General features: G+C 41.4%; 2 protein-coding genes across 5 annotated transcripts in view; both read left to right on the top strand.

Moving 5' to 3' along the window:
• Window positions 1–4606, top strand: part of KIF27 (kinesin family member 27) — a 41531-nt gene extending 36925 nt beyond the window's left edge. The window contains exons 16-17 of the mRNA XM_063295203.1: window positions 2629–2787; window positions 3426–4606. Coding sequence (XP_063151273.1) covers window positions 2629–2787; window positions 3426–3856 — 590 coding nt within the window. The 3' untranslated portion in view covers window positions 3857–4606. The remainder of the gene's footprint in view (window positions 1–2628; window positions 2788–3425) is intronic.
• A 7454-nt stretch (window positions 4607–12060) lies between these two features.
• Window positions 12061–14582, top strand: part of GKAP1 (G kinase anchoring protein 1) — a 41145-nt gene continuing 38623 nt past the window's right edge. For 2 of the 4 annotated variants that reach the window (XM_063295202.1, XM_063295198.1), the window contains exon 1: window positions 12062–12327. The gene's annotated coding sequence lies outside the window, so the exon portion shown is untranslated. Of the gene's footprint in view, window positions 12328–14582 lie in introns of all 4 variants that reach the window. The other 2 variants (XM_063295201.1, XM_063295200.1) reach the window with 2 other exon arrangements.

The raw sequence follows: 14582 nt of genomic DNA, 5'->3' as shown, positions 1-14582 counted from the left end.
CCTATGGGGGTGCGACGACCCGCTCGGGGTGTGGATCGGCGTGTGTACCTGCACAGGAACGTCGTTGTGAGGCGTGGGGGACATTAGCGATTGCAGCATGGTCCTGAGGTCCCTTAGCTGGGCCTCTATGGCCGCGAGCCTGGCTTGCGTTTCCCCGTCCGGGATTCGCGCCGCGGCTGGGGTCGGATCTGTCGGTGTTTCCGCAGGGTTGAGCCGCCGGTGGGGTTCGGGCGTTCCCGTCCGCTGGTCCGCTTCCTTGATTTGGGGGTGCGTTGGCTGGGTTGCCTCTTCGTCCTCCACCGTGCTTGCTGCAGTTGGGCTGACGCTCCATGCCTGTGGCTGGGGTGCGATGTGGGGCGGGGAGGTCTCCGCGGGTCTCGGGAGGTATGTTGCTCTCTCCCGTGGCTGGGCCGCCTCCGCCTCCACCTTCCTCTCGGGTTGGAGCTGAGGCTTGGGGTGGGCCGGGAGGGTGTCCGTGGCTCCTGGGGTCCGTGGTGCCTCTGGCCTCGATCGGTCCTCCTCCGCTCCTCGCCGTGCGGTTCGCCCGCCTTGGTCGCGACGCGTCGGCCCCATCGCTCGTGGTCCTCTCGCCATCTCTTCCTCCCGCGGACTCGTTGTTGTCCGGTGGGGCTTGGCGAGGCTGAGTTTGTGACTCTCAGCTTTATGTCATGCGCTGCCTGCCGCCGAGTAAAACACAGACACTGATTTCAGGGAAGAGCAGGTTCCGGTTTATTACAGCGTAGTGCTAGACGTGAAAAAAGCTGAGAGTGAAGGGAGCGCGCCGGTGCGGGGTTTAAATAGCCCGCGCTAGTCAGCGCCCCTCCTACGTCGGTTTGCGTCATCCCCCCTTTGTCCTGCATGCTTCCGTGCCGGTAGGTGAAGGGTTGCGGGGCCCCTGCTGGTGCCCCGGGCTTGCCCATGATCGGTTCTTTTCTCCAGCCGGTGATTGCTGTCAGCTGGGCGATCTCCGTTGCGCTATGCTGACAGCTTCAGGTGTGCCTTGTGACCCGCCCTGTCTTTTGTCTTTCCTTCCTCCTCTTTTGTGACTCGATGGCTGGGTCGTCCGGCCGGGGACCTTCCCTTCTCCTCGGGGTCTGTGTCTTTTGTTGTGCGTGCTTTGCTTATCCTAAATCCCTTCCCCTGCTTGATAGGTATTGTCATGTGTGCCGTTGTGCTGATGCCTTCAGCTCAACGGCACTCATGACATATAGTGGGAAATACAGTGTGGATCTTATCCAGCAGGACTCCCTAACTGGTCAATACCTTTATTAGAACCATCAAAAGAGAATGAAAATTTGATTGGTCCTAACTGGTCTTATGAATCTGAATTTTTCCATATGTATCACACAGCTATGTTTGCTCCTTAAATTTGAAATATATCAAAATTAATTTTAAGTATGTACAGTATTTCCCATTTTCATACTCCCATTTAATGTGGAATGTTCATTAGAGTCAACATGCAAGATTAATATAAATATTTGAATATTAATGTAAAATATAAAATCCTTAAAATACTCTGCTACTGCCACAATCTACCCAGATTACAATTCAAATTCAAGCAATAAGACAAAGGGTTACCAGACACATATTACATTCTTTTTTTAATCCATTCAATCATGTCTGATTCTCGAAGACTGCCTGGACAAGTCCCTGCAGTTTTCTTGGCAAGGTTTTTCAGAAGTGGTTTGCCATTGCCTCGTTCCTAGGGCTGAGAGAAAGTGACTGGCCCAAGGTCACCCAGCTGGCTTTGTACCTAAGGCAGGACTAGAACTCAGAGTCTCACAGTTTCTAGCCTGATGCCTTAACCACTACACCAAACTGGCTCTCATTATATTACCTCTTGCTTTAAGATGTCAGTTATAATAAGCTGAGGTAAACATGGTTTGACTATTCATATACTTTTAACATATTCCATATATAACTAGTGGCCAGAAGTCAAGATTGACTGTTTTCTTTCTTTTTCTGTGAGCAGAATTTCACTCATTGGATATTAGAATTGATGAAAAGGGGAGATAATTGTTTCAAAACTCCTCTTCTCCCGTTCTCATGTCAAAGTTATTCATAGGATCAGTGGACCTTCCATAACAGGGTCAGAATTAAGACCACAGGGGCAAAGGGAAAAATTTTGGAAGCCCCCTTTTCCAGGGGGAACAGGATCTTGATATCTACAATTTATAAAAGAGCTTATCAGGTTACAATCTCCTTAGGTTCAACAAGATGTGCCTCTTCAAACTTCATCTCATTAATGCTTAAAGAAGTAACTTTCAAATTTGTTAATGGCTGTCTTCCTGTCAGTAAATTATTACTTTATGATAGGTGCAATTTTCTGCTATCCTAAAACATAATGTCTATACATTTTCACATTCCCACAACTTCAGTGAACTACTTTTCAGTAGGCTCTTCAATTATTTTAATTGTTTTCTATGACTGTTATTCATTTTTCCATGGCTCTAAAACCAGAGGGGTTCTTTTAAATATTTAAATGCATATCTTATTTTTCACAAAGTTGGAGACAAAATCCTAGCAAACTGCAAAATAAACTTATATCTCTGCTCATCCTACATACAGTAATAAAAGTGGAGGCATAATAAAAAATTGGATCTAAAACAAATTTGTCTCTTTTTTTAGACCAAGAAGGTGAAAATATTGCAGAAACTTTTAAAGCCTATGAAACTAAAGTTCAGCAGTTGGAACGAGATCTGTTTTTTTACAAGAAAACCAGCCGAGAATTAAAGAAGAAATTAAAGGAAGTTGTTGGAGAATCATTATGCCATTCTTTGAAACAAAGTAAATATACATATATTAGAGCTATACATTATAACTGAAACTTTATAGTAATTCAGATTAAGAGAAAAGTTCTCATAAAGCATAATGGGTTTGGATTGCAATCTTATGCGTGTAGATACAGGCACTATGGAATTTTTTTACATTTGTTTCTTTATAATAGTTTTTAAATAAGTACTTTTTCTTAAGACAAAGATTAAATTTTAGCTTTCAGATAACAAACCAAGCTTTCAGATAAGAGAACTTTAATTTTCACAAATGCAGTATCTGGTTTTGATTTTAAATCCCCACTAATGAGTGTCCTTTGGAAAGACATAGGGGTAGTGGCAGCATAGCAGACTGCAGGGACAGTCTCTGAAAACTGAAACTGGTCTGTCTGTCTCTGAGACACACACACACACACACACACACACACCATTTCCACTAATGAAAGCTTCTTCAGATTTAGAGTACTTTCTATAAATGAAAGGGCAATGCAAGATTCAAATGACACTGTTCTACTTTATTAAGTTTTAACTGCACCGTCAGGTAATTTTACAATAACAAAATAGTTGAATCAACTAAAATTTGTAACAGGAAAAACCTGTAATAGTTATCTTTAAGCATTTAAGTTAATTGTTGCTTTGAATATTGCATTTTAGGTTGTGCTTCTACTGATGGGATGCTAAACCAAGAAGAAACACGTGTCTCTTCAGAAGAACATGGAAGGACAGCCAAAACAGTAGGGAAATTAAAAGAAATAAACTGCATTGTAGGTGGTATAGGAACACAGCAGACTTCACCAGAGACACTTGAAGAGGAAGTTGCAGAAACAGTATGCAGTACCTCTAGTAATCATGAAGAACCCACAGGGAAAGTACAACAGTTCACAAAATCTCTTTCACAAGCATTTAGTCATTCTCAGACAAGCGACCCAGTGACCCAACTTCAAGGAATAACCCCAGTAAAACTTTCTCGGAAAGAATTACGCCATATCCCAGCTTCTGAGCTTTCATCAAGGCGAGCTGGTATAAATTCTGTTGCTACAGATTCCATTGAAATGGCTAGAAAATCTCACGACCATACTATATAATTCAGAGGACAATTCAGACAGTAATTTTGGAATATCTTATTTTTCTAGGTTATTTCAGGAAGTTATGTTTTGTGAATTATTGTTAGCAGTTATGCTTCACCTTGGTCTTTCATTTTGTCATGAAGAAACCTGATTCCTTTTTGGCATTGGCATGATGGTGTATAGAGGGGAACACATTAATTTTGTCTTTAATTTTTTTCATTCTTATATTTTTATTAACATGGATTTTTATTCTTTCAGTGCTGTACAGCATTGTACTGTTCTGTACAATATTGAAAGCTGGTTCACACAATCCTGGCAGTATACTTATGAGAACAAACAAAGTATAAAAACAAAGTACTCAATACTTTCCATGATTATGAAAAAAAAATCACCATGGGACAGAAAGGGCTACCACTATATTTGTGATTGGTAACTTTTAGACAAATCAATTGCCCAGGCACACATGTAGCTATGGACAATGTACATTAAAGGATAAATGTTCTTTAAAAACTCTTTTTCTAAGATATTAAGTGGTTAACAAAAGAAAAAAAATGAAAATCCTTCTTTGCTAAAACTTACATTTAAAATAAATACAGGGTTACATCTCAAATGCAAACTTTATCAATAACTTACTTGGCTATAAAAATAATTTTTTAACTAGGCCTGGAACTGTTACCAGTATAAGTTTTATGAAAGCTATTGTCAAAGTAAATGTTTTTATTCCTATAATCTACATTAAATCTATTTCAGTGATTGTTTATACAGACAGGGATGAACTTAAGTCAATTGAATCTGTTCCTTTAAGTGTAATAAAAAATGACTTTGCTATGTCAGGGAATATCTGTAAATTCCAGCATTTAACCCAACATTAGGTTAAACATTGCTAGTTAAAATAAAGCCAGAGACCCTTGCAAATCCTTTCAAAATATTAGGATCCTGAGTCACTCTTTTAGGAACAGAACTTTTTCACAGAAGTTACTCCAGTGCAATAAAAGCTCCTGCTGGTGAAAAGGGCAGAGGTAAATGTTGATTTCCTTTTCCCTCTGCAGTTCCTTCCTGGCACAACCTACAGCTCCAGAGACTCTATAGATTGTACCAGATTTTCAGAAATCCTTTTACCAAGAAATATATTTGTCTCTGTGTTGTGCATGTGTGTGTGTGTAAGTTTACAACCAGAAATACAGATTCTCTCTGAAATGCATTTTTAGAGGCATTAAATATTATTTTAAAGCCCAAATCATCTGAAAAGGTGTTGTTGTTTGATATATTGGTTCAGTTCAGAGCACGTGGGAATGACCAATTGTGGTGATGCATGGAGACTGCTTATCCCTATTTGGCTTCTCCTGCCAGTAGTAGTGCTTAAGCTTGGGAATTTTTATGTACACTATCATTTTATCCAAACTGAGCTTTCAGCCTTCAGAAGCCAGAATAGTAAGCTAGGCTTATTAAGAGAGGAACACCCTAAGATGTCTGCTTGGGCAAAAAGTTAAGAAATGATTGATAGCAATTCTGTGTTTAGCGATTCCCACAGAAGAAGAAACAAAGTAGAAATGTTAGAGTACAATGCACCAGCAAGCTTGCTCAAACCAGATCATTGTGTTAGTACTGAGTTTTAAATAACTTGATAGTGAAATTATAGTGGCGAGACATTTTTTCTTAACTGCATTTTTCCTGTTGTTTTGTTGAGTGTTTTTCTCTATGGTCAGAGATTGAAATCTTTCAAATTTAGTGTTACATTTTATATTTAGAAACTTGTAAACCCAAATAAACTGCTAAATGTGAGGTTGTAATGTTTTCTTTCTTCAACAACACTGAAATAATTAATGATTGAAATGAGAAATACTGTGCTGCCAGAATTTTATGGAAAAGGCCACATGCAGCCAACTTTAATTGTTTTTCTTGACACACACACACACACATACGCATACACCATGCTTTGGTTCTTACCAATAGGAAACTGGCCAATGACAGCTAAGCCTGGACCAAAATAATTGTTGAGAGTTATCAATAAGTAAGTGTAGTAATTTCCATATATTGGTTTTGTTTACTAAAAGTAGTATGTACATTAGTGCCTAGAAACTGGCAGCAGTATTATTGCTTTTTAACAGTAAGGATACCTGTTTCCTACTATTGAGTTCTAATGAAATGTTTACAGATGGATCCTGTTCATGTTTGTTGGAGAAGTTCACTGAATTCAGTGGTGATTCCTAAGTAAAAATGTATATGATTGCAGCCTTAATATATTTATTAAGAAGTGAGAAAAGAATTGGAATACCTTAGCAATAGGAATTATTTTGTGGCTAGTGGCAAGGTCTAGACTCAAATTTTATTCATTTGATGGTAACTGGAATTTTTATCACACTATCATAATGTCTGCTATGTAAAAATATACTAAGCATGAGAACTGTCATGAGGGCTGCCCAACTCACAATTGCAACTCTGGGCAGTTAACATGGGTTTAAAACCAATTCAAAACAAGGCCAAATAAGAATAAATAAAAAACACAACACATTCAAGGCCAGCCTACAGTCAATCCATATCAAACTATTATAGACCAGTTCATCCACCAGCCTGGCTCAATACTCGGGGAAAAGCCAGCTTTTGAAGGCATTATGAAAGCCTAGAAGGGTTTCAGCCATCTGAATTTCAAGGGCTATCTGTTCCCCAGGGAAGGCACTGCAACAGAGAAAGTGTGTCTTGAGTCCTGCCAGATTACTTTGTTTTATAGAAGGGACCCTATCAGATCTCATGGAATGAGCAAATTCAATTGGAAATTAGTGGTCCCACAAGTAACGTGGACTTGTGCCTGAAGGGCTTTAAGGTGGTAACTAGCACCCTGAATTACTCCTGGAAGCCTACTTGGAAGCCAGTGCAGCTCATTAAGTAGTGGTGTTACATGCACATACTGTGTATCCATAACTACACATAATGCTGCATTTTGGACCAATTGTAGTTTCTGGCAGCCCCATTAGTGCATTGCAACAGTCCAAAAGGGAGGTGATCAAGGCGTGAGCGACTGTGAGTAGGTTTGTCAATCCAGGAATGAGCATAACTGGCTCACAAGATGGATTTGTGCAAAGGCCCTCCTGGCCATGGCTGCCACCTGCTTTTCAAATAGGAGCTGAGAGACCCAGAGGACCCCCTAATTGTGCACCAGTTCAGTCTGGGGAAATGAACTAAAGATGGAAAATACTCAGATCCAGCTGGGCCCAACAACCACAGCCAACTGGAACTAGCTCTAGAGGAAGGAGGAGAATCACTACCACCACATGCCCCCTATTCCCATGATCAAAAGTCCACTAAGAGATCAAGAAGGGCCAGGTTGAATGCACTATCCCAATCCTACCAGAAACCATTTACAAACACAATGTTGTCTCAGTACTATGGCCCAGTCTGAAATCCGACAGAAAAGTGCCAAGATAATATGCTGCTTCCAAGGCCTTCTAAAGCTGCCAACTGTCTACCTTCTCAACCTTCCTAAAAAGGGCATGTTGAAAATGGGGCAAAAATTATCCAACACAACTGGATCCACCAGTGATTTTTTGAGGAGGGGATGGAAGATGGAACCACCCCTTCCCTCAAGGATGCATTCACCACCACCCTTGACTGAATCATGTGTCATCTCTCAGGAAGCTTTAACCAGGCAGGAGCAGCACAGATCTAATGGACTGGGGGGCATGCTTACAGCCTAGACCCTGCTGCACTCTTCCCAGATAACCAAGTCAGATTGTGCCTCACACAACTCCAAAGGACTTGCATAACCAGAGTCCAACTCAGAGTGGATCTGGGTGATTTTATCCAACAGATGCCTAGAATATTCTTCACAGAGGCCCTATTGATATTGCTCTGGGCCTTCCTTCCTCAGGAGGAACCAGTTACTCAAAACAAGGGCTACCAGTTGGCTATCTGTGGATACACAGGAGTAGAAAAATGACTACATTTTGTTGCTCTTATTGCCACAAGGTAAATCTTAAGGATTTTACCCAAGTTTGATTGGATTTAGTCTTTATTCTTCTGTAGGAAGCTCTCCAAGATTCACATGATGAGAGTCTAAAGATGTATGATCTGTTCTAAGGCTGATGTGAGCCCCCTCCCACACAACCCCCCAACAGCAATTAAGACCATGCATCAGGGCCTCAGGGAAAAAGTCCCTTCTAAAATCAATGAAATCCATCAGATATCTGCAGATCAAATAAGTCCTTTATTACTGTAACAGGTAATGACTACAGAGAAATCTACAGAACATAAGCCTGAGGAACAATACCACCAGCTCAGCCATTGATCTTGGGTAGGGAAACTGCTACCCAGCAGGAAGGCTGGTACAGTAGCATTAATCCCATCTGATCCCTGGTAGCCAACCTAATCAGTAGAGTCTCACATCTGAATATATGCAGGGCAGTATCTGTAAAGCCACCAGAGATTCTCAAATGATAATAGCCACTCTACCACCCCTGCCTTGGATTAAATTATCCAGATTGAATACAGGTGAACATTAATAATCTTTTAACAGATTTTTTTTTGCATTAAAGCTACACCTAACATCCTTCCTTACCATGAAATCCGCAGGACATACATGCCAGCAAAATGCTCCCTCGGTCATCAGTTTTTACTTCCTTCCCATATGCCAAGAAGATTGTTTAACTTAGTGTTAATTGGTTAAAAAGATTAGCAGAAATTGTTTTGGAAAGGGAAAATTGGCATGTATATGAAATACTATTATGAAATTAACTTCTCTTTGAATTTGGAAAACTTTTTACCTTTTCTTGATTTTGGAAATTGTTTTGTGATTTTACAATTGGTTCTGTAACTTTTTTTTTGCTCCAAGGTAGTACCCCTAATCTGAATCCACACAGCCTTGTCCATTGCATTCACTCTGCTGTTCCACATCTTAAAATAGCCCCAATTTGCAAATCTCTTACAAAGATCTGGCCTAATTGTTCTACTTTTCTGCTTTTTCTTCCACTCTCTCTTTTTGCACCATTGATCTTAATGATTTCTGGAGAAGTGGAAAGTTTGCACTCACTTTTGTGGCACTTTGGTCATAATGAATGTAGTGTCCAACTATGAACTTTGGATTTTTTTCTCATGGACCAACAAAGCTCCTTTTTAACCCCTATTATGTAAAACAATGTATTCTAATAAAGAGATACTTGTAATAATTTTAGTCACATTAAATGTACCACCATTTTTTTTTTACAAAATGCAGTGGTTTGAAATCAAAATAACTTCAATGAAAGTTATTTGTAAAAATAAATCTACATAAAATCACACTATGAGATTATAGTCCGGATCAACATGAAATAGCAAGTTACTTGAAAAGTGATCCAAGTAAAATTTGGTTTAGAGTAGATTTTCCCACTTGTAAAACAATAAAGTCATGGAGAAAATATGGTTGCTAAGAGTTGACAAGAACTTGATGGCACATAATCATCAACGAAAAAATATCTGAAGATACTTTTAACATATCACATTCACATGAAAGGGAGACAACCCTGAATGCAATGTATCTTGCTTGAGATTCTTATTAAATCTAAAAACTGAAACATAAACTATTTCAGGGGGAAAAAAAGTTTTCCTTTCAGATAAAGCACTTTCCCTATGCAACTTGCATTCCATACTGCCACAGTGCCCCATAACATTGTGGGGCTTCTGTGGGGCTTAGGATGCTGAGGCAGTTAATGATCAGTTTTGCTTCTGCTCCAAAGGAAACACAAAATACATTTTTGCAGTGTTTCCCTTAGACCAGTGAGGCAGATGTTTTCCACTAGAAGAAACTCCATCTCATATGTCTAACAAATCCTGACATTTTCCCCGCAGTTTCTTCCCTGCAAATCTCAGCATTGTTCTGAAAGCAGCAAAGTTGTCTCTTTCCTCCATACATTGGCTGGTTAGTTTTTTAAACTTCCCCACCACAAAAAGAAACTGTGCTGAGGAATAAAGAAAGGAAAGTATGGTAGTTATTTGGAGAGAGCTAATTGGGTGAAATCATCTGACAGTTGGGGGTTCAGTATCATCAGTACGCCAATGACAATCAGCTTTGTATCTCAATTCCGGGCTGTGCAGGTGAAGCTGTCAAAGCTCTTACCCAGTGTCTGGAGGCTGTTTGGGTCTGGATGGGGCAGAATAGACTTCAGCTAAGGCCTGACAAGACTGAGTGGCTGTGACTGTTTGCCTGGCCCCCAGAGCTAGGGAATGTTTCCATCATTGGTCTTGTATGGGGTAGCACTTCCCTATTCTAGACTGGTGAGCAACTTAGGGGTTCTTCTGGACTCATAGCTACTGCTCGAAGAGCAGGTGGCAATTGTGGCTAGGAGGACTTTTACACAGGTTCATCTTGTGTGCCAGTTGCACCCTTTCTTCAACTGGGAGTCCCTTCAGACAGTTACTCATGCCATGGTCACCTCACAACCAGTATACCACAATTGCAATGCGTTCTAAATGAGGCTGCCCTTGAAGAACATGCAGAAACTATAGTTGGTACAAAATGCAATGGCACACACAGTAATGGGTGCCTCCTGGTATGCCCATGTGTCACCACTGCTGTGCGAGCTGCATTGGTTGCCGGTAGGCTTCCAGGTGCAATGCAAGGTGCTGGTCATTACCTATGAAGTCCTTTATGGTATAGAGCTTGAGGGATTTCAATCTGTTTCTCCTCGCCTGATACATTCCAGCACAGTGGGTACTGTTGGAATTATCAGGGGTCAACTCAGCATTGTCTCATAAGCATAAGGGGGTCGCTCTAGCAAATTGCATCTCTATTGTGTTTGTGGGATGTCATATGGGTCACCTGATTTCCACTTCCTCCTCCTTCTTGGGCTTGGGGACTAACAATCTCCATTACCTCATGGGCAGACATGCAAGCAGGGGGTCTGCAGAATGCAGCTCCTCGCCCTTTCTATTCCACATAGAAAGTGTCTACAAAGAACCAGTGATGATTAAGTGCTTTCTACTATGAACCTACCTGTATCCAGATCTACTGAACAAAAGCAAGCTCTATTTCACCTTTATCTAACTACTAGGTGAAGACTGAATTTATTTCTGAACGCAATTAAGCTTAATGTACAAGTTCTTTTGGTCCATGCTTCTACTCTGCAAGATTGCTGTTAGCTGCTTGGAGTTCTGTTATTAGCCTTTAAAAACTCCATCAGGTACACTCCAGGTCCCCTCAGTTAAATGTTTAGGACCAAGGAAGCATGCCTTCATCATAGCACCCACCCCTCTGGAACAGCACAGATACAGATGGTGCCCTCTCTCATGAGATTCTGAAAAGGGCTTAAGACCTGGTTTTGGTCTCAGACCTGGAGTTGATGGGTTTGATTTGGTTTGGTTTGATTTGTTATGGTTTGATAGTTTTAGTCTAGGCAGCCTGTGGGGTTGTATGTTTTTAACTGCTTTTATTGTTTTGTCTGCTGCCCAGAGTCTATGGGAGTGGACAGCTATAATAAATTTATATGATAAAACGCATAAACAGTAACATTCCCTAAATTGATGCTATGCTACAACCAAGTGCGATATTAACTCAGCTTGCAGAAGGTTCCTCCAGAAAAGCGTTTTTTTTAATTTTTCTATTAACTATTTCATTGATGCATTTTATGTGAAGCTACTAAATAAAAAAGCAAAACATTAGAACTGTGATATACCTTTCCCCAACTGCACAGTTCTCAGTAGATTCAAGTCATTTACCTCCAGTAATCTCCTCCCACCAGTATACCACAAGAGCTACTGGTATCGCGGACGCACGTTTAAACGCTACGTGGAAAAGCGACCAGCTAGCGCGGCGAATTAGATACAGCGCTCGACTGAGGGGCGTGCGCAGATCAAACAACCAGACGGGTCAGAGGCTCCGGCCAATAACGCGGACTGCACGCAGCGGAGAGCATCGCAAGGTCTCAGCTGCCCGGCGTCTGTCCGTGTGACAGTCCAAGGAACTTGGAAGTATTCCGGTCCTTACTTGTTTCAGTTTTATCAACTACCTGCGTTATATCGTAGATGTGGATTTGAGAACCAAAGCCCTAGAGACACCGATTGCCGCAGGCTGTATTCCCTCTTGGCTCCTATTTCTCCCCCAGCCTGCCCTCGCGCCACCTGCTCGCCCGGGCGCCCGTCAGTCGCCACAAACTCAGCGGAGGGGCTCTTCGTGGTCTCGCCTACGTCACAAACGCACTGTGTTGCGCATGCGTCGGCTGCCCTCCCTCCCCGGTACTGTACAAGCGAGGCGACTCGAGACGTAAACAAACTCCGCGAGCAAGCGCCCGTGTGAGGCACGTCCGCGCGCTCCCGCCCGCAAAGCGCTCTCGCTTCTCCTCCGCTTTCGCGCGCCCCCTTTGCCCGCTCCTGCCGCCGCCGTCTCCGCGAGCGCTCTCTCGCCCGCAACGTCCCGAGCCGTTTTCTGGACGCCGGCAACTGCCCCGCAGCCTCCAGGGAAGCCACCGCCGCCACCGCCGCCCCGTCTGTTCACCCGAGAGTGGCTTTTGGGCTCAAAAAGGCGGGTGAGGGCTCTTACTTCTCTCCTTTTCAGCTTCTATGTCTAGTCCCCTCGAGACGACCCGAAGAGCAAGAAATGCCTGCGCCGCCCCCCGCGCCGCTCTTGGCGAAGGGAGCGCGAAAGGTTGGGCTGGCGCAGATTCCGGCGTGGGGGGTGGCGAGGCGAGGGCGCCCAACGCGCGCTTATCCCGCCGTAGGTCGGCCTGGCCGAGCTTTTGGAAGTGACCCGGTCCTGGAGCAAAAGGGCCCCGTTAATTCAGAAGGAAGTGCGGCGCATTTTACCTTCACAACCAAGATTGAAACTGAGCAAAGGTACTCTCGAAAGGCAGCAATACAGGAGCCGCAATTGTTTTTCCAGCAGCAGAACTCCAAGGGCTAAAGCTTGATGATAGCCAGGCCATCTTCCCAGAGACAAGCAGACATTTCCTCCTGTAAAGGAGAAAAAGGCCGGATCTGTTGATTTGGGCAAGCATAGCTTTCAGAAGGATTGCTTGAAATAAATGCTGAGGGCATTAATGTTCAAGTTTGGTGCTCTTTAGCTTCTTCTTTGTGGAAGGGAGAGTGACAGCCTTGTCCCCACTTTGCACCTAATCATTTCACAAACACAAGCTGCCAACACAATCCTAGAGTGCTGCCTTCATCTCATTCTGACCTAGGTGTGAAAAGGGTTTAAGTCAGCTATTATATCAGTGGTTAAAGCAGCGTTTTTCCCCATATTATGAAACCATCTAATAGCAATATCAAGGAGTATAAAGTTAGTTTTGGTTATCCATTACCTAGAAGGGAAGAACAGAGGACAGGATAGGGACCAGCAATGGGACATCCAGTGTCATGATGATACAGTTTTCTGCTGACTAGGAATGGGCTGATATCTCTTGGCACATAATCTTGTACAGCACAACTTCAAGCATTGTTTTGGGCTAGATTGTCCATGCCCTCCTGTCTGTAACTAGTAAACATCTGCTCAAGGCTACTGGTGAAGACAATGATTTCTCTCAAACACAGTAACAAAATGATTATTTTAGTTGAACGCTTCCTATTAATTACATAATATACACTGTCTTTTAACAGATTAAAAAAAGAATTTCAGCTTTGGTGGATTATTTGAATAATAAAATAAATTCCCACTACTTCATTTTGTAAAATAGTTTGAAGACTCTTTTTCCAGTTCAATCCATGCAGGGTATTAAAATATGCAGACATGGTTTTCTTAACCTTCTATCATTCTGTAATCACATGTTTAATGCTCATTTTACTTCACTTATGTAAATTGTTTATCCAATTTAGTATTTCTTGACAAGAAACTTAAGTACCACAGAAGATAAAATAAATACTTTTTTTTCTTTTAAGAAAAGTATTGTTAAACATTGAATCTTTTTTTGAAGAAACATTGGAAGCAAAAATAGTAAATCTTTTGTGGACAAATCTTTCCTGAAGACATTTAACACCTGATTTGAGCCATAAATATAAACTAGCTTGTTAAATGGTAACATCTGAAATATGGTATCTGAAAAAATAGGGGAATATAGCATTTGTTCTCATTCAGAGGTCCAAAATGCAGAAATAATCTGTTACTTTTTTTCCCCAGAATGTAGAGAAAGCATCTATTTCTTATTTATATTTTTACAAAACAATCTATAGAGCTTCTCTAAGTTTTGAAGTTGACATCATAGTGATACAGCAAAATTCAGTATAAATAATCTGCTAATACGTTTTTTTCTATCAGAAATATTTCTGTGATTGCTAGAATAATCCTATAGCCTTTTAATTTAAATCCTTAAAGCATCAACATCACATTTCCTCATAACTCCTAATTAAAGTCATTTTATATTCTTATGCATGTCACTGGAAACAATCCATGAAGTTCTCTTTTACAGTCCTCACTAAGAATAAAGTGACAGCTACTCTCTCAGTAGTCGTTCCATCATCTAAATGAGTGGCGAGTTTGGAGGAGAAGTAGTGTTGCTATGTTTGCATTATGGCTTAATGTTTCTAGAAGGGAGTGCTATTTATACTGCCTTGAGTTCCTGACCATAAAGGCAGGGTAAAAACAAATAAATAAATGCCAGGAAATATCCTTCACTTCTTTGCTTTATATTTCCCAAGAATTATTTTGAGGTTCCATTTTCCCTTTTAAGTATTTCTATTTTATGTAAGTATTTTTTTTCTTAGAGAAATTCCTCTCTTACCATTTAAGCAAGCTTCCTAGAATTGTTCCTGGAAAAAAAGTACTTCTAGGCATATTAATTATAAATATAAG

Source organism: Candoia aspera, chromosome 2 (genome assembly GCF_035149785.1).
Source record: "Candoia aspera isolate rCanAsp1 chromosome 2, rCanAsp1.hap2, whole genome shotgun sequence".
Lineage (NCBI taxonomy): Eukaryota > Metazoa > Chordata > Lepidosauria > Squamata > Boidae > Candoia > Candoia aspera.
This window is presented reverse-complemented; position numbering and strand designations above follow the sequence as displayed.